Source organism: Pipistrellus kuhlii, unplaced genomic scaffold (assembly GCF_014108245.1).
Source record: "Pipistrellus kuhlii isolate mPipKuh1 unplaced genomic scaffold, mPipKuh1.p scaffold_m20_p_5, whole genome shotgun sequence".
NCBI classification, from domain to species: Eukaryota; Metazoa; Chordata; class Mammalia; order Chiroptera; family Vespertilionidae; genus Pipistrellus; species Pipistrellus kuhlii.
Window position 1 is genome coordinate 31,995,198 of NW_023425551.1, and position 25,917 is coordinate 32,021,114.

Here is a 25,917-nt window from a genome sequence, read left to right on the forward strand (position 1 = left end):
ATGTTGTATGGGAATACCATTCATTTTCAACACCAGAAACATGTCTGGGGAAGAGAGCCATGCAAATGAGGGAAGAGATACACTTTTTAATTGCAGTTTTTGGACGTGAGGTCAATGTTTCATATCAAACGAGTCCATAACGTTATGTTTCTCCTTTCTGTTCTGTGAGTGCTACCAGTCCTAGTCTTACTTCCCTTTTTACCCAAGACAAAACACAGCTTGCTAGCGAAGGAACACAACAAACCAGAGGTTCAGAGGGAGAAAGGATGAGACAACTAGCGGGGGCAGCCAAATATCTGGACGGGGTGAGGCTGGGAGCATGAGGCAGCTGTGATTAGTCACAGTCCTCACCCCACGGCTGCACGGACAGGCAGCCCTGCTCACGTATGCCCAGCTCCCTGTCCCCAGTTGTGCATTGGGGCAACACGGCAAAACTGCACGAGCATGTTGCTGCTCAAGGCCACAGGTCTTGGTCCTAGGAGTGCAGAGTTAAGAGATCTCAGAGGCAGCTTGACTGGTTTCCAATATATAATAAGAATGCTTAGTACCCTCGGGAGCTATTAGAAAGTAGACGAGATTAATGCCAAGTTTCTGTTGTTATTGCTTTTGCTCCATTTTCACCAGAATCTTTTAAATGACCCTTGAAATAATTTGTGTGTGTGTATGTGTGTGTTTCCCCTCCTTGTTGATGGCCTCACATTTTCAATCCTGGCCCCACCCTACTCCCCCCCACTCCCCCCCCAGCACAAGGCTGTGGAAATTCACAAATCTGGAGAACTCTATGTGGTTAGCTTTTAGGGCTGGCATCTGAGATGGCACTTACGCCTTCTCCTTGATGCCAGCCGGTACACTGTTTAACTTTCAAAGCTAATGTATTTGTTTCCCTGAAATGGATTCCTTTGATGCTTTTTGAGGCATTAAAAAGAAGTTTACACATGCAGAGTGCATTGCCTTAACAGGCGTCCACCCCGTAAGTGCTATGCATCTAAAATGGCAACTGAAAAAATACGAAACAATCCCCCCATGACAGGGCGAATGAAAGGAGAGAGCCCGCCTCTGCCCCGTTGGCACCATCCCTTTGACAAGAGAGTCTGGCAAACGCCGTGATGGGGGTGGAGGTGCGCGTTCCACGGCATGAGGTAAGTGTTCCATGCCGCAGTGTATTTTGGTCTTCAAACACCTCTGCCCCTCCACAAGGCTTGTCTGCATGAAGGTAGGTGTAAGTGATTGAACCATGATGCCCAGGCAGCCACTCAGGCCGCAAAGGGAGTGGTGATTCATTGGAAACCAGACAGGGAGCTTATTTGCAAAGCCCTTCTGGGCAATGGCTTGTGAGTAGCCAGTGGAGTGCTTGCCCCATGCCAAGCACACTCTCTGCAGGTGAGGAAGCACGCTGGGAGCTGGGGAGGATGGGGAGCCCCAGACGCGGCCACGTCAATGCCCTGTTTGTCAGACTCTGGCCGCTCCACTCCCTTGGGCTCAACAGCGGAGCGGAAGGTTTTCCCCTGAAGGGCAACGTCCCCTGGACAGTACGAACGTGGGGAGTCCAAGGGCGGGGGAGTATCTCGCTTCCCTTTCCTTCTTTCACCCTGGGCACTCACAGGGCAGGGTGCAGGACAGAAGCCTATAACCTTTTGCGTTTTGCCTCTAAGGCCACTGTAGGGAGGCTAGTGCTACATTATGTAACCTCCTCAGTGAATCTGCAATAGTAGGCCCACAACAAAAACTGCTGAAAATGAATTCTAAGTCTTAAAGAGAACTTACAATTAATTCAGCTTCCTCATAGTCACAAGGAAAACTCCAATTTTGATCTGGCTTGGTGGCAATAGGAGATGATCCTTCAGAGATGTAAGGCAGATGTTTTCATGCGTAAGCCACACTCTGTGGACCTCCTCTCCCCCCAAAAAACGCCCCTGTGCCCAGGCACATAAGACATTAGGCACAAATCTACAAGGAACTGCAAACGGCCACCCACAGTTTAGTCCATGGAGCCGGGAGACCAGCTTCAGGGAGCGGCCACGTGGGTCAGAAGTCTGGGGATCAGGGCCAGGGCTAGCGCTGCCCTTGCATGACCCTGGGAGTGAGGTCCTCTTTAACGTGTGTGCACTAAGCACGTCCTTGCCTTACCTCAGTCCCAAGCCCTGCTGAAGATGGGGAGGCATGGCTACCTCTGAAAGAAATACATACCCGGTCACATAGGTCATTTCCTACGCCATCATAATCGCATTGGGAGAATAACCAAAAGCCAGATACTTGCACATGAAAAGCCGTCCTTCAATTTCCTCCTCATAAGGGGACCCAGCAGCATGGAACAAGATGTGTCCAAGGCCCATCTTGACACTGCTTACTCCAGAAATCTCTCCTCTCTGCGTCTGAAATGGCTACAGCAAGCACTCTCCCAGGTTCTCACCACTCGTGTATGCATGACCTGGCTCTCTGAATGACCTACACCCAGAAGTGGCCAGCCACCTGCATCCTGACAGGTGCCAGAACTTTAACATTAAGGTTCCTGTCAGTAATGAGCACTTCCAATAACCAACTCCTGGAACACTGAATATCTCAAGTCTGGCACAGGATTCGCCCACCCCGTTGGTACTGCTTTTCTCTCCTCTGTTTTTCTTCTTCTTGCTTTAAAAGTAGGCATCCACAGTAATGTTTTAAATGTAGGAACTTGATTTCCCAGGAAGCCTACTACTCTCTCAAACTTCTCAGTTGGAGAAACTAACTTGGCAAGAGTTGCATGTCACCTCTACCTTTTTGGCTTTCTTGATGAGGTGAGCCCCCTGGCCTCCTCCTGAAATAGCGCTTTCTGGGATTGTGGCTCAATGACCAGAAGAATAATGGGGGTGGGGGGAGAGGAAGGTGGGGAGTTGTGGAGGGAGACCAGGAACTGGAGCCGAGGAAGATAGTCTCAGATTTTCTTTCTGGTTTTAGGAACACATAGGAAAACTAGGAGCCACGGAAGTGGGAAGGACTTATGGCTCCTCAGGAATGGAAAAAGTGAGGGTGAAAGGGTTATTCACTGTACACATTTTTTCCATTGGTTACTTTACTTAAAGAGACTATGTCATTTCCCTGGAAAATCGAGGAGGGGGGATATTTTCTTTTGAATATCTTCAAACATTTGCAAATGGTTACTCTAAACTCCCCAATGTACCATAAACAAGTGTAAACTGTAGAAATTCAGAAAATGTGCAAATACAAACAGTTATCCCCAAGCTCCAAGGCAAAGGCAGAGAAGGGTGTATCCCATTTATAAATGGAATTCTTTGTGGATAGAATAGTTTGGGAAATGTTTATACATTGTTTTCCTTATTATTTGGGGGGATATCCCCCCCCCCCCCGAGCTTACAGAAGCTGCAGAACTGGTATTTGAAGTCTTAAAAGTTAAAGATTAAAGAAAGTTTACAACCTTTTAAAATCTCCAACTAAACTTCATCAGTTCTGCATCTGGGGAAATATCTGCCCATTAAGATAATATGTAATCATATCAACAAACAAGAAGGCATAGAGTCAGCTAACCAGGAACAGGATAACTTCAAAATGGGGGGAGGGGGGTGTGTGTGAAACAAACAAAAAAAAACCCCTCACTATAATTTGACAAGACCTAGTACATAGGATGACTTTCTTGAAGACAACTATGGCTACCTGGATTCAAAGATACAACTGCTTTGAATCTATCTAAAATGGAGTGGGGGGGGGGGGGAGTAATCCAGTATGAGGGTGGTGGTATAGTGAAAAGAATAAAGAACACTGATTGAAGCTACTGACTCACTGAACTATGAGAAATACTATAACGAGTCACCAACAAGCAGGTGAAAAAGCCACTCACCTGCACCCCACCCAGCAAACTCAGGTTTGTTTTAGGTTTGTAATGCGTTCCACTCTGGCTTTGAGTCATCACCAAACAGTCAGTGTTCACTGTCAGGGTGCAAAAGCCACGCGACCCTTTATTTAACAGATGCATTTCCAATCTCTACAACCACAGGCACGGGCTGGGTTTCTGAAGGCAGAGCAGCAGCAGCCCAGGAAGGGTGCGAGGGCGTGATGAATGATGGCAGGTTGAGACTGTGCTGCGAGGTGACTCGGAACGACAGAGGGCAAGAGAAAATGTGATTTAGTGGAGGAGAGGCGGTGCTTCCCCATCTTAAATCACGTGCCTTGTCACCCGCGGTAGCTGGCAAAGCCTGAGAGTCCCAGGCGTTAGAGGAAAGCTGTAATTTCTTGGGGGCGGGGGCCATCGTAAAAAGAACTCACTACTCTCAAGGGGCTACGGCCTGCATCTTCTGAAATTGGCTAAAGCCAGGTTAGTATTTTTGGTAACGACTCTGGTGCACACACAAGACCCTCACCTGCTTCTTTATTCAGAAACATAGATCATCCAAATAGCCACCCTATATTTCATGCTTTTATGGGCTTTTGGCCAGAGGCACTTAGGCTACTATGGCCCAGAGGCACTAGTCTTGACCTGGCGGTCACTTCTCACTCCAGTCCTGGTAGTAAAATCTTTCCTCTTCCCATTTTTTCCTTTTCTGTCACTTGAATGAATGATATTAGAATGTGTTTAAAATGACAATTCCAGTGCTCCCGGGCTTTCTGAAGGCCATCACTTTTTTTTGGGGTCCCACGTCTCCCCATTACTCACTGCTTTGTCACCCGGATGAAAAGACTCTGGTGGGGAAATCTGGGGCGTTTTCAATTGCGGCAGCTCTGAGAAGGCTGAGGCCATCTGTCTTCAGACGGCAGAACTTGTAGACAAAGAAGCGAGAGGAAATGGCGAATTGGTTTTAAGTACTCTGCTCCTACTGGCAAAGCCATCCATGGAAAAGGAAACCTCAAACTATGATTGCTGAGAATCCCTTCTTTTACCACCCAGCAAGCCCCTCCTGGCTCTGCGCTTCCCAGGCACACTCTGGCTGTCAGTTACACACACGCTCCTGTAAAGACGCTGGACCTAGGGCAGTGGTCGGCAAACTCATTAGTTAACAGAGCCAAATATCAACAGTACAATGAATGAAATTTCTTTTGAGAGCCAAATTTTTAAAACTTAAACTTCTTCTACCACCACCTCTTCAAAATAGACTTGCCCAGGCTGTGATATTTTGTGGAAGAGCCACACTCAAGGGGTGAAAGAGCCACAGTTTGCCGATCACGGACTTAGGGGCAATGGTCTAGACACACCACATCGAGTATTCTGGTCCGCACCTACATTGCCCACTGTGGACTAATGGGTTGTCATTCTAAGTTTGTTGTTATGAAAACAAGAATTGGACACTGTCAAAAACAAAACAAAACAAAACAAAATAAAAAACACAAAAAACAAAAAACAAAACTGAACCCTGTCCAAACACTTAGAGAAGTTGGTAGGTAGGCTTGGTTTTTCTATAGGGACTTTCTCCTCAGACAACTTTGTTGGGTAAAAGAATTTTATCAAGCACTGTAATAAGGGGACCCACTAGCCTATTCTCTTTTGATGGTTTAAGGAAAATGTAGCTCTGGAGTCAGACAGGCTGGATTTGAATATCAACTCTGCTCTCTCAGTTGATGATCTTGGACAAGTTACTCAATTTCTGTCTCAGTTTCTTCATCAGTAAAATGAAGACAACACTACTTGTTGTCAGGCTTGGGTCTGAATAAATACTATTGAAAAGCACTCAGAAGATGGCCTGGTCACCACTAACGTGAGCGGTTGATCTTCCTGCGCACTTCCCCTCCCGGGCCTCCTCCTGCCTGGGCTTTCCTTCCCACCCTCTGGAAATGCCTCAAGGGCAGCACTGCATCCTCTTCCCCCATCTCCCCAGATCCTGGAAGGAGCTCTGCACACGTGTGGTGCTCAGTGACTGTTCATTTCCCTTCCTCTTTTCTCCATAAAGCTAATAAACCTCAACTGAATGCCAGCCTGGTGCCTGCCCTTTTGGAAAGGGGGCACGCTCTGGCTCTGGGTTTGGCAGACCCGAGTTACATACGGGTCCTCCTACTCACGGGCTCTGATTTGGGTGGCACCTCCAGGCCTCCTCTTCCTCCATGGTAAGAGCAATGCTGCCTGTCCCACCAGGATGGGTGGGAGGATCAGAGCAGGCCACCCCTGGCTACTTGGAGGCATAGTAGCCATGTGAGTCCCCTTCCCCTTCCTGACATTCTGGACTCCTTATCAGAGGCTCACTTGGCTTCAGCAGGATCCCCCGCTGAGGTCAGAGGCATGCACTCTCATCCACACCAGCAACGTGGCCCAGAGTTGAGCAGTCCACCCCCTGAGCTACTGAGCCCCAAACCAGGAAAAAGCAAAGCTGGTCAGTGACGCTTGACGCCTGTCCTGGGGAATGGTGGTTGGGGACAACCGGAGGAAGAGATCCCGTGAACGGGAGCTACGAGCCACTGCTCCAACACCCTGCCAGGCAAAGGGCACCTAGAGGCTTGGGTTCCATTGGCATAAGCATGTGAGAAAGGTCGTTTTTCATGCTCATCTTGCAAATGGAATACCGCGGTTATTGAGAAAAAAATCTGGTGAATTGGGACATTCTGCCCACGTGTATACCAGCTCCAGGAAGTGGCCCGGCTTACCTGGTTATCACAGCCCTGCCAGTCTCATGACTGAACATGTATTTACCTGCCCCCAAGCAATCTCTTCTTCCTCCCCACATCCTCCTTTCTCAATATGGTGAATTATTACAGACCATACTAAAGGTATCATTAAGGAGACTGCTAGCGCTTCAAGTTAGGTTCAAGACTGGGCTTTACCATTCAGGAAGCGGCCTCAGGCATGGCACTTCCATGCTGTGACTCAGTGTTGCCAGCTGTAAAATGGGAATGATGTTGGACCAAAAACACGATGACAGTGAGTGACCACACCAACTGTATTGTAAAACATGTAAGGTAAAATCACGATTATCCATCCACTCCACTCCCTGGGGGGGCCTTCGCCTTGCCAGAAAGGAAGGCGAGGCGCCCTGGATGGGGGCGGAGGAGTGCCTGGTGCGCATACAAACCTTTTTTACTTATTCTGATTTCTAATTCGGAGGCACCTCCTTTTGAGCGGAGGCTCCAGGTCCTCGGGCCCGGCGCCCAGCAGGGGCGCGGGGATGATGCAGGGCGCCAGGGCCGCCTTCTCCGCGGGCTTGGGCACCGGCTGGATCACGCAGCCCGCCTTGGGCAGCATCCGCAGCGCGTACGCGTGGTCCTCGTCCGCGGGGTTGTTGAGGTTCGGGTCCGACTTGTCGCCCCCGGCCAGGGCCTCCTCTCCGGCCAGCTTCTTGGCCGCCTCGCCGTCCAGGTGGCGGTTGGAAGCGCAGTTGTTCTCCTTGACGGACTCGAGCTCGCTGAGCGCGGGCTCCTCGGGAGACAGCAGCTTCTTGGGGGGCGCGGGCGGCGGCGGCGGATGCTCCGGGGGCGGCTCCGCGCCCTTGGCCCCCTCGGCGGCGGCGGCGGCAGCGGCGGCGGCGGCGCGCGCGCCGTTCACGATGACGTTGCAGGCGGCGGCCGCCTCGGGGCCCGCGGGGGCGCCGGGGCCCGGGTCGCCGGCGGCGGGGGGGCTGCAGTGGCCGTCCCGGCAGCCGCCGCCGCCGCAGGTCCTGCCGCGCTCCGCGGCGCCCGGCTCGCGCTCCGCCTGGGCGTGCGCGTGCAGCGCGCGGTGGATCACGTTGTGCAGCCGCGCGCGGTGGCCCAGGGTCAGGTCGATGACGCCGTCCTGCGGGCCCTGCAGCCCGCAGCCCCCGCCGCCGCCGCCTCCGGGGAGGCCGCCCGCGCCCGGGGGGCTCCCCGCGCGCCGCGTCAGGTCCACCACCTCGGCCCGGCCGCCCTGCTCCGCGGGCGCCAGGCTCAGGGCCCGGCCCGAGCAGCCGGGCGGCGAGTCGGCGGCCTTGGACGAGCCCTGCTGCTTGGAGTCCCGGGGCGACAGGGAGCGCCCGCCGCCGGGCTTGCCTCCCGCCGCCGCCGAGGAGTCGCCGCCGGGGCTGGGGCCGGGGCCGGGGCCGGGGGCGCTCGGAATGAAGTTCTCCCCGTTGCTGGAAAACCCGTTGGGGGGCTTGGAATCATTGACGTGAGGGATGGGGATGGGGATGGGGATGGGCACGGGCAGCGGCACGATCACGGGGTATGGCACGAGCAGGGTGGGGGGCGGCACCAGCGGGGCCAGCGACGGCAGCCCGAAGTTCATCATCTGGGGCACGGGCAGCGGGCCGTTGGGCATCATGCTCACGGGCGGGAAGGGGAGGCTGGGCAAGGGCGGCGCGCCCGGGGGCGGCGGCGGCGGGGGCAGCAGGCCCCCCGGGGGGTTCCCGGGCATGGTCGGGGTGCTCGGCGGGTGGATGTGGGGCGACAGCATGGGCCGGTGCATGGGGCTGGACGTGGGGCCCAGGCTCCTGGGGCCGCCGGGGGGCGGGGGCCCGAGGCCCGGGAGCATGGGGTTGGACAGGGGGCTGTTGGGGTTGGAGGCGTGGTGCGGAGGCCCCCGGATGAAGGGCGGGCGGATCTGCTGCATGATCTGCTGCTCCATGAAGATGGGCAGCGGCACGGGGCCGCGGTTGGTCATGACCATGGGAGGGCTGCGGGGCGGGACGCCCAGGGGGGGCCCGATGCCAGCAGGTGGCTGGACGGAGACGGGAGGCAGGCTGGCAGGCTCGCCACCCATGGGCATGGACTTGGGCACGGGCGTGGGGATCTTGGTGATGGAGCAGTTGGCAGTGTCGGACGGAGAGCCGGTGGTGGAGGTGGACGCGGATGGGCCGGGGCCCTGGCCTTGGCCAGCGGCAGCCCCCGGGGACGGGGCCTTCCTCCGAGCATCTGCGAGGGGAAGATTCCAAGAGTCTGGCGTGAGCAGCTGCACTCCGGCGCCTTCTGCTTTGTTTTCCAGGGGAGGGTGCAGCGCGCCGCACAGCCCAGCTGGGAGGTTGGCCTGCGTCTCTTTGTAGAAGATGTCCATTTTGTACTGATTGAGGCATTTGGCGCTGCAGAACTGAAGCCTTCTTTCCCCGTCCCCAAAGTCCAGATATTCTTTTGTGTGTCTGATGTGCTTACACCAGTCACATACCTACAACACAGCAATAGAAAGAAAAAGTAAGAGAATAAAAAAGCAATGCCCTTGGGTAGATGGCGCTTCACGCTTCCCGTACAGATTTCTTTCAAACTTTATCCCAATTTCTCAAACAGGCCGAAAGGGTTTCCTTTCAAAAGGGACAATTCTTTAAACGTTTGTAAAGTGATTTCTCCCTGGAAGCCAGAATTTCTTTATTAATATTAACTCTTCAGAATAACAATTATCACCATATCCTATTTTTTTTTTTAAGGGAAATTGTTTTTCCCTTTAAGGTGGATCGGACAAAAAAGGAATACATATACCTGCCCACACATTTTCACCTGTCAAAGACGCTCATCATAAATGCAAAGTTAATAGTGTTGGAGAGAAGGATTCTCCAGAATGTTCCATGGGCTTTGAAATAGCCCCTTAACATTCTGCTCATGCAAAGTCACTTTGCACTATTGACTGCGCTCGATAATGCAGTTGGAAAGGGTGTGCTGTGTTAACCAATAACACAAGCGCCCGGCATCATTCTGTCTGCCTTCCAAGGGGAAACTTGGAATTGGTCGTGAAGTCTGTGTGAGGTTTAGCTCTTCCCAACCTGTGATGTTGCAGCAAGCTAGAATTATTTTCTGAGCTGTTTGCCCACTCTCTCTCAGTAGTCAGAATTTTTGGTGACATTTCTTGGCACGCGATCTTATTTAACAACTTTTCAAACACCAGAGACCGCTTTCCAAAGTTGTTATGGCTTTTTCCCCCCTCTTCAAATCTACTCCTGGCAAAAGAAAGGCATCACCAAATTTATTTTAAAGTTGGGCTGCAGAACAAATTAAAGGCTGAGAGCTTTTCCCAATTGGAAATCACTAGACATCAAAGTTCAAAAAATAGTCATTCTCGGCTTCAGAACCCATTACTTTGGAGAAATTATTGTGATTTCATTAACACATTAATTTTGCAACACCATCAGCTCTCACAGATGGTGAAGGCATGATCTACAATTCAAATATGACTCTTGTTTGCACAAATGTCTTCCCTTCATATGGCATTTTAAACAAGAATTAATATGAGTAATCTTGCCATAGCTATAAACAGATAAACAGATGTCAAAATTTTCAATAGTTCTTTCAGTGTCTTACTTTTTTGACTGAACATTACACACACACAATTTTTTTCCTTTCTCTTGTTCTTTATTTTTTAAATTATTTTCTGAGCACCCAATCAATCCACACAGCAGCATTCTGAAATGCAGTGCAATGGTGAGTCCACTGAATTGAGTCTCTCCTCTCTAAAGCCCTGGTTCCAATATTGTTCTAAATTGAACCCTGCTTTTGTTGAGGAAGATCTCTGCTGGTCCCTTGTTATTGTTTTTTTTTTTTTAAACTATGATAAATTAATAGCATTAAAAGATAATAAATTTCAATAATGATTGGTCACATCAACAATGCAAAAACAACATATGCTGAGCATTTGATTATTCATCTCATTTAACTCTCAGCTTTCCTTGACTGTAAACAGTGGTGGCATGCCAGTGTGTGATTGTGGGTGCACACACTCACCACAGATGTGGGTATGTAAGTGGAAATTCACTCTTTTTCCTCTTACTTCCCCCTCCACTGATATCTGCAGGTAATATACTTCACAGTGTGAGGCTGAATAAGAAATACTTATTGGCACAAATTAGTTTTTCTGTTTGGCCTCATATTGAGTTACTCTTTCAAAATACTTGCTGCCAAAAAACAAATAATTTCAATGTTAATATACTCCCATGTCTCACTATAGTGTTTCAGTTTTCTCCAGAATTAAGGGAACTTTTTTAAAAATCATAGTTGAGATGTCTAGTTTACACATAAATACACAATTGCCTCTGATGAGAAACACACAATCTGGCAGACTCTCAAAATTATCATCTAGAAGATTAAATAAGATATAGTGGAAACTTTACACATGTAAGTTATTTTTAAGATCTGATATTTTTATAAAGTTAATGTGTAATGATATGACATCTGAATTTCAATATGAAATAAAGCCAATTTTAGGCATCCGTCATTAAAAGCCTACAGTACCAATTTATAAGCCTGAAGTGAAGGATCACATATGACTTCTTTAATCATGACTAAAAAATATCATCAATGAATTAAACTAATTGAAATTATATGCCAAAATTTCTGACATATTTCTTTTGGATCTTCTTTTTTAACCATAAGGGGAAAGAGTTTTCTGAAATCCTTAATTGGTTCTTAAATTGCCAGATTGGATTATTTGTCTGCAGAGGATTCCTCTGTTTCCTCAAGCCAAATAAATATTTTCAAGTGGAGTCACAGAAAATAATCTAAATATAACTTAAATGTTCTCCCATCATTTCCTTTACTTTCAATAATTCATCGATGAGTAAGAATTGCTCATACATCTACCCCAAATATCAAATAGGTAGTCTCCACTATAACACGATTAACTACAGACATCAAATTTCCAAGCAAAATTCTGTTTCATCAAACTTTCCAGTTAACAAAAAAGCCTAACACTTAGCTGCTTGATTTTCTGCAACATCACAAAGTATGTAGGTAATACTATCTCGTTTTGGGTAATGTGAGTGTGAATGTGTGTGTGTATCCTTATTACATTTCCATTTAGAACACCGATCTAAAAATACAAAAAAAGCCATCTTTCTGAGGAAGCAAAAAATTATTAGAGAAAAAAAAAAGTCACTTAAGACATAATGAATCAAGTCTCTAACAGGAGACATAATTTAAGATGAGGTCAATGAATTTATGGCACAAATGGCTATATCATGTGAGGCAATAAAACGCAGTACCATCATTCATTCGACATCTAACTAATGGCACACTTCTAGTAATTAAAGATTTCATCATAAGAGCCTGAGCTGATTACTTAAGATGTGGTAGTTAGGTGGAAATACTGTAGATCTCTCTCTTTAATAAAATAACATTTATATATCCATGGGATACACAGCATGTCTGTCAAGAACTAGGGTTGTCTGAATTGTGGTGTTATGAGGTATCCTTCCCTCCTTTTTCCACAGATGGCTTTTTTTTTTTTTTAAACGTTGTAAGGCATTTTTTCCTCATTATGTCAAGAAGTACCAAAAACCTTTCAGATATTTTAAGAGATAAAGATTAAGAAGTGCAGAGCTCCACTCCCTGGGCTCTGGGATGGTTTCCGCTCATTCCACGCCGGCTTTGTTTCTGTTGGAATCTGGCCGCTTCGGTTCCACTCTCTTCCTAACAGGTCCCAGATTGGACAGAGCTCAGGCTGATGCTGTTTAACGATGGCAATCTGGGGACCGAACAATCAGCTCATGCAAGGCCACTGAGCGAGACAGCTGAAATGCTTCGGATCCCAGATACATAATGTATCACCAGGACGACAAAAAGATCACAAAGGAGATAAACAAATGGGTATTCCATTCAACCCCGTAACAGCAGTCCTCACAAAGATTACCTTCACCTTCCTGGGATGTGTCCAATTCTAAACAACAGAATGAACATTTCCTCTAGTCCATTTAGACTATTTATATTTTGGTGGCTGGCTGCCAGGGCAGTACTTATAAGCTCAGTGGCCTGATGGATTCACTCCTTTCCTGTGAAATAAATGTGTGGCAACCTACACCGCTAAACGGCTCCAAAGACACCGCCTCAGCAGAAATATCACTTGCTCTCAAATACAAGGAAACTGAAAGGCAGGACTTCTGGTTCCTATAACTCTTTCCATCTTGTATTTCCCCTGGAAAGAAAGAAAGCTATTCATGTTATTTTTATATACACGTCCGAAGTCAAAGCCAAGGTATGCCATAAGGTTACCCACATGGGCACAATATACACATTCTGCTGGGCTGGAGAGAAGATTTGGGTGGCTGGGGGAGGGGGCCAGGGTTCCTAATTAGCACATTAATCAGCTGTCAGCTGTGAGAGTGAAGTTCATTCTTTAATGGAACCCAGCACTGTCTTCGGAGTGGTAATCTGGCATCAGGCACTGTTTCATTAAGAAACCCCTTTGCTGACATCTTTCTTACCTCGGCAAAGACATTTTCAGCAATGGAAAATAAGAAGACATTAATAATCCTTTGGATGCCATCAACAATTTAAAAAAAACAAAACAAAACCTTCACATACTCCTGACTTTCCACAAATATGCCTTGAAGGATTTGAGCCCACAGCTGTAGTCACCTTACGTAAGTTGAGGGCCTCAAGACTGACCCCACCTGAACACTTGCTTCTAATTTGACCCTCGAGTCCCATGGTCCCACCATCAACTGTTCCTTTGCATTTAGATTCTACCTCCATCAGGGCACTGGGGAGGCAAAGGATGCTGTGGAAATCACGTGGGATATGGAATCAGAAGATGTGGGTTTGACCCCACTGTTTATTTACTAGCAGTGAAATCTTATGGAGATCTCAGCATCAGTTGCTTCCTCTGAATGGAGCTAATAGTGGTAACAGGTACTGCTTGTGTGTCAGGCATTTGCAGTGCATTCTTTCAGTCCTTAGCCTGTTTCCCTCATGTTTGCTGATGTCCCAGGAACATCCCACATGTTTAAGTTCATTTTAATTTAATGGAAGGGTGTCTCTATGGCAGTGTAAGGAGGAAAAGGCAAATCTTCACCCACAGCTTTCCTATGAGCCTGCTCTGTTTTAAGACAGAATGGTGCATGCTTCTCTCTGGGCAAGTACACGCAGCACCTGGCAGACACCAGCCCTCCACCCCACCTCTAGGAAACGGTCCCAGAGATAACAGAGGGGCTGTCTACAGTGACAAGGAACCACGTCCAGCTGCCTGAGCACACTCTATGCAACTCCTGCTGAGCTACCTTCTTTTTCCAAAGCCAGTCAATCTCTAATTCAGGCAAAGGCTGATAAAACAGCACGGCTGCTTGGGAATGAGTGTGAGAACCATTAAAATGAATAATTCCTCTTAGGCTCAACTGCTGTTTGAATAGTGGAAGCCATAACTGTGCTACTCATGTTTTATTAAAAAGTAGAGCTGATGAGCGATCCGCTTGACTCATTGCATGGCGGAGCCACTGGATCTGTGACACACCTTGAAGACAGGATGACCCAAGCCCCGAATGGCAGAATGCGGAGGAGGAGGAGCCTCCATGGAGGGGAGAGGCTGCATCCAAAACCTGATGGGGGACAAAGCCCACCATCCCAAGTTTCCTTGCAAAACTGGATTAGAGAGTGTAGGAAGGAAAAAGATGACCTAACTATAGATACGTGAAGCCATGCAGAAATCAGGAGAGGGATTTAGAACCACCAGGGTTATTGTCATTTTTTAAGAAGATTAAAAAAAAAAAAAAAAAGCAAATTCATGGAGAATCTTATTTGCAAAATAAGTTTTCTGCTGATTTATTAGATTCCAACATGATGATGTTTGCTACATCGTTCTTTTTAAGGGTCTTATTTGTGTCTTTCTCTTTTTTATTTTTGCTTTGTAGTTTGTGAGTCTCTCTTTTTCTCTCCTCTCTCCTCAAAAGGGATTGGGAACTCAAGGAGAGGCTAATGAGCACCTTTGTCAGAACTGAAAAATCTCATAAGAAAACTGCCCTGTAGGAACCTTATACTGTGCCTCACGTTCTGCTTATAAGTTTTGAGCAGGATTTTAGAAATCTTGGCCCAGGTCGGCAGGGCAGATCCTCCCCTCTCGCATGGGCCATGCAAAGGCAGAGCAGAGATGGACTTAGTGTTTTTGGATCTCAAAGAGCACTGACAAACGGCTCATTACTGACCCAAGTTTCTGTTTCCACAGCCAAAGCAAACATGGAATCCTGGCCTCTATTCAGTGACCACGGGCCCATCCTCACAGCCAAATATGATTCAGAAGGTGATTTTTTCCTTTGGTTTGACGTATTAGGTTGCCTAAGAACATTAGCATATCATCACAAAACTCTCTGCTTTAAGCTGGACAAAGACGACTTACCTCTTCCTAGCACAAGTTATCCAGATGGAAAGTGAAAAAACTCAAACATTGGAAAATCTGGTCTACCTGGTGCCAAATGTCAGCCTCTCTGTTTTCCAATTATTTGGCCCAGAGGACACAGAAATAGCCCAAGACATCTCAGAGCAATGACATCCAGGCCTGGCGGTACCTCAGAGTTCATTCAGTCCAGCAGTCACCAACCAACCGGTGGTCCGTAGACCATGGAGATCTGTGAGGTCCGAAAGGTTGGCGACCGCTGGTTTAAGGAAACCTTTGGAGCAGTGCTCGCCAACCAGATTCCAGTCCACTCCTTCAGCCTCCAGCTCCTGGTGGGCCAGGCGCTTAATCACTCTGAGCCTCAGGTGCTCAGCTGTGATGTGAAATCATCAACAGTGACAATACTGCTGGGAAACATGTGCGGACAAAATAACCAGCGGGTAGTCGCAGACATAGACAGCACACCCTACCCCATCTCCCATTGCCATGCCCCGTGACTCGATTTTCTCTCTTTTTTGTTTTCTTTCTTAATCAATTCCAGATACTGTAACTTTGACCTGCTCTGGGAATCTGCCATCACCTAATTCAATTTATTTATTCCTAAGGGAACGTTTACTGAGGACCCACCACGTGTCAGGCACTGGGCAAGGATATATGTTAAAAGTAAGAAACATCACCTGCGTTCATACAGCTTATTTTTTTCTTTTTATTTAACAATCTGCATATTTTTTGTTTTGTTTAATCATCTTTGCTTCAAAGTGAAGCTTGGGGAAAAACTGAGCTCCTATTTGTAATGTTTTGTACTTGTTCAAAAATGAGTGCTGAGATGCGCTCAGAAAGGCACTGGCCTGGGACCCAGTGCAGGAAAGACTCGGAATCTGTCTATTGACAGTCATGAGAGAAATCTGCACACACCTCCTGCCCCCGGAAGTACTCCACAGTCCCCATCAATAGACTTGTCCTAAAGGTGAAAATTCAACCACGTTTTTAACTAAAAAATAGTCAATGTTTTACTCTCTCAATATTGAACCCCCTCTTTGTTCTTCTAATCCAACACTGACTCTGTTTTTCAAATGCACCCTGAATTTTTTTTTTTTTTTCAGATTTGTAGTTACCATGTTTATTGTAACTCTCCTTGTTTTCAAAATATATGTTTGGATTTCTTTTCAAATGTACCTTTGATCTCATTTACCGCTACTCTCTCTGTTTCGTAAATGCATACCTGAGAGGTTGATGTTCCATTATTTGTGACTAGAAGAGTCTTTCTCTACCTGACAAAGTTGAGGGGAGGGACCATGGGTTGTACTTGAGTAGAAAGGGAGACCCGTCAAATTGACGCGTTAAAAGTGAAGCGTACCAGTTACCTGGCTTCTACCTGCAGTTGTTCACCCTGTTCATTTCTTCTTTCACAAGACGTAGTAGAAAATGTCAAAAATCGTACTTCAAAACCTGCAGCTTTAGTTAAACAACACAGCTAGTCATGTATCAATGATGGGAATTTTGGGAAGGACTGTAGTTATTCTCTGCGACACCTGAAGCCGTCTTTTTCCCCTTGGGGTTTTATTGCATCTGCCTCCCAGCTTCCTCACCTGCCGTGGCATCAGCGATGGGCAGCACCCCTGAAATGCCATAATACTAACTAAAGTGGTGGGTGTGCAGGTGGTCCGGGTCCAGGGCACTGCTGGGCAGCATTAACAGACTCTCCACTTCCTCGCCACTGCTTCTCGAAAGCTTGGGGCTGCTCCTGGGGACCTGTCATTCACTTACCAACCACATCCATATGGATTGCTTGGAATCTACCAGGCACCTGGCTAAGGGCTTTGGTTGCAATGCCTCCTCCCGTCCTCTTTTATCAGCCTCTTGCATACTTCTCTGCTCCCTGGATGAACCAGCTTCTGCCTGTGGATGGCCAGGACTGACCCACTTTCGCCCATCTCTGACCAGTCCTCAGATCTCTCTGGCTCACTCCATCGAAAATTATGGCTTTTATGGTAGTGCCTAATGGGAGTCCCAATTTGATTTGCTAATAAATTATACTAGTAACAATAGCCAGTGCTATTTAAACACTGGTAACCATGCTGAGCATGTCATATGGATTACTTCATGAATAGCCACAAGTACCTCATCATGGAGATAACTGGGGTTTAGATAGGTTAGACAACTTGCCCAAGATTATCTACACAGACAATCAATGGCAGAAGCAGACTCTGATTTAGGCCTGTCCGGCTTCAAAGCTGATACTACCCGCACGATCTCAAGGATTTTTTTTTTTTTTTTTTTTTTTGCATTTTACTTTAAAACTATAGGATTAAAATGTTTGACTAACATTTGCTAATAACTTTATTTCGAGATTCCAGAATCAAAGGCAAGCACAACCTATCACCTTCAGCGAGCTTGGGTTTCCATTCACACGTAGATGGTCTTCAGGGGGCATTCATTCTTCCTATGACAGGGAGAACCATCCAGTCGACCCACAGAGTGACTCACGCCATGGTGGTCTTTCTCCTGTCTTCTCTGGCGGACTCTGAAGTGGGTCACCCTACAAAAGCAATGCCCTGTGCAGCCTATGTTGTTGCCAGACAGCTTTATTAGAAAATTTAGACACTCCACATCCCTGCCACTTCCACCCACTGACAGTAGTTCTGTTCACCAAGGTCTCCCAGCATGGGGACACTCCTCTTCCAAATCTCAGCCTTTCAAATACTTAAAAAAAAAGAGCCATCACAGTTTCCCCGGATTGCTGTTTTTAAACATTTCCAGTTCCTTGGTTCTAACGCCACTTCTTCAAAATAGACTCGCCCAGGCCGAAAACCGATTTCAATTGCATTGTACACGCACACCTGCACGTGGTATTAATATTTTGTGGAAGAGTTACACTCAAGGAGCCAAAGAGTCGCATGTGGCTCGCGAGCCGCGGTTTGCCGACCACTGCCCTAGGGGACAAGTTCCCAGGGCCCTCCTGTCCCGTGCCTTTTACCCAGGCATGTGCTTCACCTTGGTAACGCCCCTCCTGAAGGGGGCAGCCCAGAGTGGAACGCAGCAGCCTGACAGGCACAGAGTCAGGGCACTCCCCAATCCCTCACACAGAACACCATCCCCCCATTCATGCCACCCAAGAAAGGATGTAATTTTTAACAGTCATATCCTGCTGGTAGGTTTTGCTTTTAAAAAAAACCCACATATTTTATTGATTTTCCACAGAGAGTAAGGGAGAGGGACAGAGAGCTAGAAACATCAATGAGAGAGAAACATTGACCAGCTGCCTCTTGCACACCCCACACTGGGGATGTGCCCACAACCAATGTACATGCCCTTGACCGGAATCGAACCTGGGACCTTTCAGTCCGCAGACCGACACTCTACGACTGAGCCAAACCAGTTTCGGCGGTCTTTGCTTTTTAAAAACAAAGATATACCATCTGTCATGGACCACGCTGGAAGCTTTCACTTAAGTTACCTCTGCTAATTCTAACAACAAACATGTATAGGAGCTATTGCTTTCCCATGTTCCTGGAAAATGATCATGTGGTTTCCCTAAACTCTAGAGCCTACCAATATATACAAGGATATATCTTCCTGAATTGTACTCACCTACTAAGCAGTTAGTGGGACCAGTTGTTTCATATTCTGGTCTCTCTAGGCATTACTTCCCCTCCAAGTCTCAGTGGTGTCACTGAGATTTTTTTCATTCTTTATGCCCACAGTGCAGGGTCACCTGGCCCTTCCCTCTCCCTGCATTGTTAGGGGAATGCCAAAAGCCATTCATTTATTCCTGCTCCTGACCTTGCTTACTCTTGAGGAAGGACTGGCCCCGTCTTCAATACACTTCTCTCCCTGGCTCGTACCTGCTGTTTCACTGTGTCCAGTTCTACAAGTTTACTGAACAGCTTTTGCCTCTCTTCCGCACCTCACAACTTAAAGTTTTCTTGATTAGAACCTTAAATCTCTACATACAGATTGTCAATTGATGCCCAGGCTTTGGCTCTTTCCTTGGGAAGCAGCATGGTTCAGTGCGGAAAGAGGTGGGCTCGGGAGCAGAAACCCACGTCTTGCCTCCTCTGCACCCTGAGGTCCTGTTTCTGCACCCCCAGAACCTCTGCTAACCTCGAGATCTATTGTGACTATCAAAACAAATAGTGAAGCCGAAACCAGTTTGGCTCAATGGATAGAGTGTCGGCTTGGGGACTGAAGGGTCCCAGGTTCGATTCCAGTCAAGGGCATGTACCTTGGTTGCAGGCACATCCCCAGTAGGGGGTGTGCAAGAGGCAGCTGATGGATGACTCTCTCTCATCGATGTTTCTAACTCTCTATCTCTCTCCCTTCCTCTCTGTACAAAATCAATAAAATATATTTAAAAAAACAAACAAAAACAAATAGTGAAAATGGAAGCCCTCTGCAAAACACAGTGTCATGTAAATATATTTTAATTTTACTATTATAAATACATAAAAATAACATATATATATATATATATATATATATATATATATATATATATATATATATATTTAAACCAGCCAACTGGTCCACCTACACTCTTATTTACCCATTATTCTTCTATTAAATCTCAGTTATAAAAAAACAAAGAGAAATTCCACTACTAGGAATTTTCCTATGATGTGTACTTCCAAGTAAAAAAGCATACCACAAAAATAAAACCCAAATCAACAAAACCTTGGACCCCAAACTCTCCACTAGGTTCTTAATGCTGGTGGAGTGTTTGACAGCAACATAATTGCAATAATGAGGAGGCTTGCAGGCCAGGTTGTGGTCTTAAGCTCATGGGTGTTTTAGCCCTAGGCTCAGCTTCAGGCCAGCACCAGTCACCCAGGCCAGAATCACCGATGGAATCCTTTATGCTCAGTTGTGTGCAAATGTGACATTTATGGCATCTGGTGCACAATACTGCACATTTAAATGCGCCCTCCTCCCCCCGGTGCTGGGGTCACAAATTTTGGGAAATGAAATAATTTAGTTGCCTATTGTCTTGTCTTTTTCATTAATTAAAACTTGTGTGAGAGTGCCCACTTGGTGATACTTTCTTAAGTATCTAGCGGGGGGGGGGGGGGGGGGGGGAGAGGGGAGATGCTGGACTACTTCTCATTTAGGATCTACATCCTGATTCCTTTGTTTCTGAAAAGCTTCCTGAATGTTTGTGAACTGCTGGTTTGCCTGGTTCTCTTCCATCTTTGTTCTGTGAATTTAGCCATCCCGCTGCAATAAATACCTGGTTGAAAGCCTACAGTCCACTAATGCTAGATTCTCCACTGGGTATCCCTCTTACAACTCCATCCTCATAGCAAAGCCAGGGGCAGCCCAGCCCAATCTCCCCATCCAGGCTGAATGTCTGAAGTGCTAAATGGTGTGAAGCGAGACAACCTGTATATATTTAAAGACACCTGTTACGTATATAACTCCTTTCTTCTGGTAAATTCAAATAGCTCAATAGATGTGATCACAATACCACTCACCAAAAGTCTGTAAAAAGACAGCCAGATAACATACCTTATTTTAGAGATAAGTAAATTCAGACTAGCAACAATTATATATCGATTCTCAGTATTTGGGTAAAAGGCCCCATCACATAGCCTTTGTGAAACTAATCTTACCATTATGTGTTCTATTCTGAAGAAGGAAACACATGGGGAAGTATACTTTCCACCTGGCCGACTATATCACTGGGTGAGAAGAGAAATGTGTGACAGAAGAGCCTAATCAAACAGCCTGTGCGTGGGCCTGAGCTCCAGTAAGACACGAAGGAAAGGCGTGGTTGGGGGGTGATGTAAACAGGTGAGGGGGGCCTCTCTTCTAGTGCCCAGGATCTAAGAGTGAAATAACAGGCATGTGGAGCAGATTCCGTGTTACCAAGGCATGCCCTTGGTCCAGACTGGCATGTGCAGAAGTGCGAGGGACAGAAAAGGGGAGAAAGAGGAGGAGGTGCAGATACAACTACCTTTGTATCTGCACAGAACCCTTCAGATGCTGCGAGAATGCCCTGGCCACCGCCCCTCTGCTCCCCTGGCCATGGCTGCCTGGACCCTAAGACATCTCAAGACGTTGGTGTGGCTCTGCCTAATGGGGCACAGAGCAATTTAACAAAATTAAATTTTGTTAAACCCATAGCAGTTTCTTCTTCTTTTTAAAAAATATATTTTATTTATTTTTTTTTTTTTTTTTTTTTTTTTTTTTTACAGAGAGGAAGAGAGAGGGATAGAAAGGTAGAAACATCGATGAGAGAATCATCGATCAGCTGCCTCTTGCACACTCCCGACTGGGGATGTGCCCGCAACAAAGGTACATGTCCTGGACCAGAATCGAACCTGGGATCTTTCAGTCCGCAGGCTGATGCTATATCTACTGAGCCAAACCAGTTTCGGCACCAGTTTCTTCTTTGGGGAGTTGGGAATCAAGGGAACTCCAAGAGACTAAGTCACGGTGAGGATACTGGTTGTGGAATGAATCCAGAGGACCACAGAGGGCAGGGAGTAAGCAGAAGCCATGGCGTAGCAGAGGTCACCAGGCAGAGTGGGGAGAAGGGCCTGAAGGGACTGGAGTAGAAGTCAAATGGCAGGGAGTTTCAAATCCTGACGAGGCCAGGTGCTAAAGCAGGGAGCAATGCTGCCTACTCCTGTGGGCAATAGGAGAGTCGGCTGCCTGGTAGTTAGCGCCGCGGGACCCTCTCTGCCACCAGAACAGTCACTACATGATGATGGGCAGCAAAGGCTATTCCATGATGCGCATTCCCTTTGGCCTTATACCGTCTCCACAAATTTAGGAAAGCCAAGGATCTAACCCAGCTTTACACCCTTTCTCCGCTTTAATTCTCACCGAGACCCTTCCAGGTATTGCTCTCTATTGAGAGGTGAGGAAAATCTAGGAAGGTGCAGTGACTTCAAAGTCCTGCATAACCCCTCATACTTCATCCCTGCGGTTAAAAGGCCCTGGGGACACATTCCTACTGTGCACCCTGCTACTGGAGTGGGGTGCCCAGGGCTGGGGCGGGCCATTGGACACCCCAGGGCTGGGAGCAGTGTGTTCTGCAGGTTCAGAAGCAGGAAGTGGACACCAGGACAGGCGTCTCACATACACCTCTCCACACCAGCACTGCTTCTGAAGGTCACCCCAGAGAGGAAATGTGGCCGCGACATCAGGGCTTGCCCATTGCTAACCCACTGCACTGCCCCTGCTCAGGGACGGCACCTGCCCAGCTCTCTATCGCCCACAGCGTGTTCTGGAGAACACTCGTCCCATAAGGTTCTGCCCCCAAGAAAAGGACTCATGGGCCCATGCACTTAGGAAAGGCGGCCTGGCCTGTTCCTAAAGTTTAGGAGATTCTCAAGGTGCGTCGCCACGTTCTGAAAAGCCCTGCAGAAAAGAAGCCTGTTTAACGGCATTAACCCAGCACTTCCTCAGCTTTCCAAATACAGAGCCCCTCTTCTCATGGGATCCTGTAGAAACACACTTTGGAAAATGTTACTTTAATGATCTGGATGAGAACCTAGGCCTGGGTCCCACGGAACTTTCGTTTGTTTTTTGTTAATCCTCACCTGAGGATATTTTTCCCATTGATTTTTAGAGAGATTGGAAATGGGAGAGAGAGAAAGAAAGAGAGAGAGACCTATGCAAGAGAGACATGTCAATTGGTTACCTCCTGTACATACCTGGACTGGGCCAGGCATCCATCCTGTAACCCAGGTACATGCCCTTGACTGGGAATGGAACCTGCGACCGTAGAGTGCGCAGGCTGATGCACTAACCCAGTATTCGGCAAACTCATTAGTCCACAGAGCCAAATATCAACAGTACAACGATTGAAATTTCTTTGGAGAGCCACATTGTTTAAACTTAAACTTCTTCTAATACCACTTCTTCAAAATAGACTCGCCCAGGCCGTGGTATTTTGTGGAAGAGCCACACTCAGGGGGCCAAAGAGTCGCATGTGGCTCGATAGCCGCAGTTCGCTGACCACGGCACTAACCACTCAGAACGCCGCCAGGGCTCCCCTGGAACTCCTACACCTCAGCATACAGTCTTGCACACGATAAGGGTTCCACATGCAGCTGCTGGTTGTGGACCGAATTGTAGGGAAGGTGGAGGTGGTTCTGTTTACTCTTCTGCATCTCAGTAGGCTCTGTCCTGCCAGGAATCAAGGTTACTCATCCCCTTGCAGCACTTTCCTCAGCCCTGCAGCTCCCCCCTCACCTCTCATCAGCTTCCTGTGTTCACCCAGCCCCAGACCCTATTACATTTCATCCTGTGGTTTCAGCTTCTGCAGTCACTACAAACTCAATTTCTGTCCTCTCGGTTCCAGTTACCCCACACAGCCTGGCAGCATGTCATAAATACCGCTACCTAGTGTGTGACCTTCCAAACCCCGGAGCCCGCCGAGAGCATCTTAGGTCACACCGTGGCATTTTCTGCATCACAGACGAGTTCGTGAGCATCTCACCAGGAACGAGCCACCACACGGAGGGGCAAACTCTTAATGCACAACCAGTGGCATATCCATCGTTTTAGATTCACACACACAGGACTCTCCTTATCTGCCATGCTGCATAAAAACATAAGTTCGAGAGATGCTACCTCAACCAGTCTTGCTGGCATACTGACTCTGAAATAGATTCAGTTGGTTTTTGTGGGTTTATTCTGCTCCGAGTCACACCAATCATTTCATCTCTTCCTTTGGCCGTTCTCTGCCACAGGCCTCTGGGCAAATTCACCCTTATCGAGAGCGAGCGAGGGACACGGGTGTCTGACAGGGCCAGGAGAACTGTGGTCTCAAAGGAAAGCCAGTGATTAGGTATCCCTGGACCGAGTAAACCCTTCTAATCAGACACCTGCGTCCTGTAACACATACTGGGCGGCCTCGATAAACTCAGCGGCAGCATGGATATCCCAATACTGTGATTTCTACCAGGTAACCCAACCCTCCCAAGTCCCACCACTTGGAAGTAACTCAAATTCTTTTCTAAGTCCTGCTAACAATATACAGTCACTTTACCCATCAACCTGGCTGAAAAAAAGAGTTGCAACAATTGTCTAACGAGAAAGCATAACACGACCTAAGTGGCCCGTATCCATGCTGCCAGAGGGTTTAAGAGGACGTGGGCTGGACGCTGGGATGGTCACCCTGAGCCGTGGGCGTGAGCAGGCTCTCGGGCTAATTGAGCTTTTTGTTCTGCACCAGTGAGATGTGAGTGTGGATTCAAATTCCATTACGGGCTTTTAATAATTAAACATTACACGTTTGGAACCTCATTCTCCTGTATTACTTTTTAAATATTAATCTATTTGCATCAGCTAGACTTCCTGCAGCTCGACATGCAGTAAACGGGAGTCACACTGAGACAGGCAACTGTGCTGGGAGCGGAAGACACGTCTGCTGCTGTTCAGTGACAGCAAGTGCGACGCGAACCCAGCCCTACACCAAAACCACCCCACCTCTTCTCACCACACACAGGCCTGGTTGTCACACCGACGTCTTAAATGAGCAAGACTCCAGGTCCGTCTGCGTCGGAGAGTGTCACGGTGCCCCTGGAGATCTCCGAGTGGGAGCGCAGCCCTCTTCAGAAGCAGGGGTAGGAAATGGATGAGCGGGGGCCTGTGAGCAGTTCCTTGGATGTTACCTCACACTGGGATGAGACTCCAGCATAAAATTTCAAAAGCAGGAGTGCACACAGAAACCTCATTACGAGATCTCCCTGCCTTCCCCAGTGCCCTCGAGCCAGTACACTTCTCCTCTGGTGCCCAGCAGCCACCCTCCTGGGCGAAAGCTGCTGCTTTGCTCTGTCCTTCCCTCCTCTCCTTTCATCATCCCTGTCAGCCGCTCCCGTCCCTCTCTCTGCTGCTGAGAATCTAACTCAGCTGTCCTCTCTCGGCTCAAACACAGGACCCCTGAGGACAGAGAAAGTCCTCCCTAAAAGCCTGAATGCCATGAGGTCCGACTTCAATGGACCTGAGATCCTGAGCCAGGCAGGACAGGCTAGGACCGTGTAAATGCAAGGGCGGGAGCACGGAGGCTGCAGTGTCACTGCGCTGGAGATGGTGGCCCCACTGCTACTGCCGTCGGAGGAATCGTGAGACCCCTGTGCGCTGGGCACCTCAATGGGCCTCTCACAACAGTTTCCAGTTTGGTTTCTATTTAAGACAAAGCTAGCAGCACAGACCAGCCATCGTCTGTTTTAAAGAGTAAAACACCATTTTATTCAATAAAAAAAAAGATGTAGGTGTCAAAGTGGAAAATTACACGGGCACTACCTTTGTGATAGAAAAAGAGTGCCCAGCTCTGTGACCACAGGGGAAGTGAGAGTAACGACACTGCATAGGGATTAAACGTAAAATCTCTACCAAATATCAGCATACCTTTCAATTGCTTTACCTGTTAATACTGTCAAGTGGCTCATGCAAAACACCTAAATGCAAATGTCTCTAATTAAATCTCAGAAGGAAACCTGGGCTCGGTGCACCCTCCAGGCAATGCATGATGCCCAGCACTGCTAGCCCCGAAAGTCAGCAAGTCCCACAATAGTGGCTGGAGGCGCCCAGAGGCCAGGTCTACCTTGGAAGAGTTGTCCGTACTGGACTGTGGAAAAGACAAGTTCTAGTAGATTCCGTGTACATAGGGGAAATGCTCCAGAGGAAAAGAAAAACTGGGGGCTAATCGAGAGTTCGGCAATGGCAGAGGCTTCCGTCTTCCTCAACCAGCAGTGCTCAGTGCTCCGGGTAACAGGGCTCTCCTTCAAACCCAATGGTTCTGCCTGACCAGCATGGTTCAGTGGTTGAACATCAGTCTATGAACCAAGAAGTCATGGTTCGATTCCCAGTCAAGGCACATGTCCAGGTTGCAGTCTCGGTCCTAAGTGGGGGGTTGCAGGAGATAGCTAATCAAGAATTCACTCTCATCATTGATGTTTCTATCTCTCTCTCCCTTCCTTTCTGAAATCAATAAAGATCTATATTCAAAAAACAAAACA

General features: G+C 47.8%; 1 protein-coding gene across 1 annotated transcript in view; it reads right to left on the reverse strand.

The window, feature by feature from the left end:
- The window catches only part of LOC118705740 (sine oculis binding protein homolog), a 162,206-nt gene that overhangs the window by 11,178 nt on the left and 125,111 nt on the right, over positions 1-25,917 (reverse strand). The window contains exon 6 of the mRNA XM_045572786.1: positions 6,989-9,025. Coding sequence (XP_045428742.1) covers positions 6,992-9,025 — 2,034 coding nt within the window. The 3' untranslated portion in view covers positions 6,989-6,991. The remainder of the gene's footprint in view (positions 1-6,988; positions 9,026-25,917) is intronic.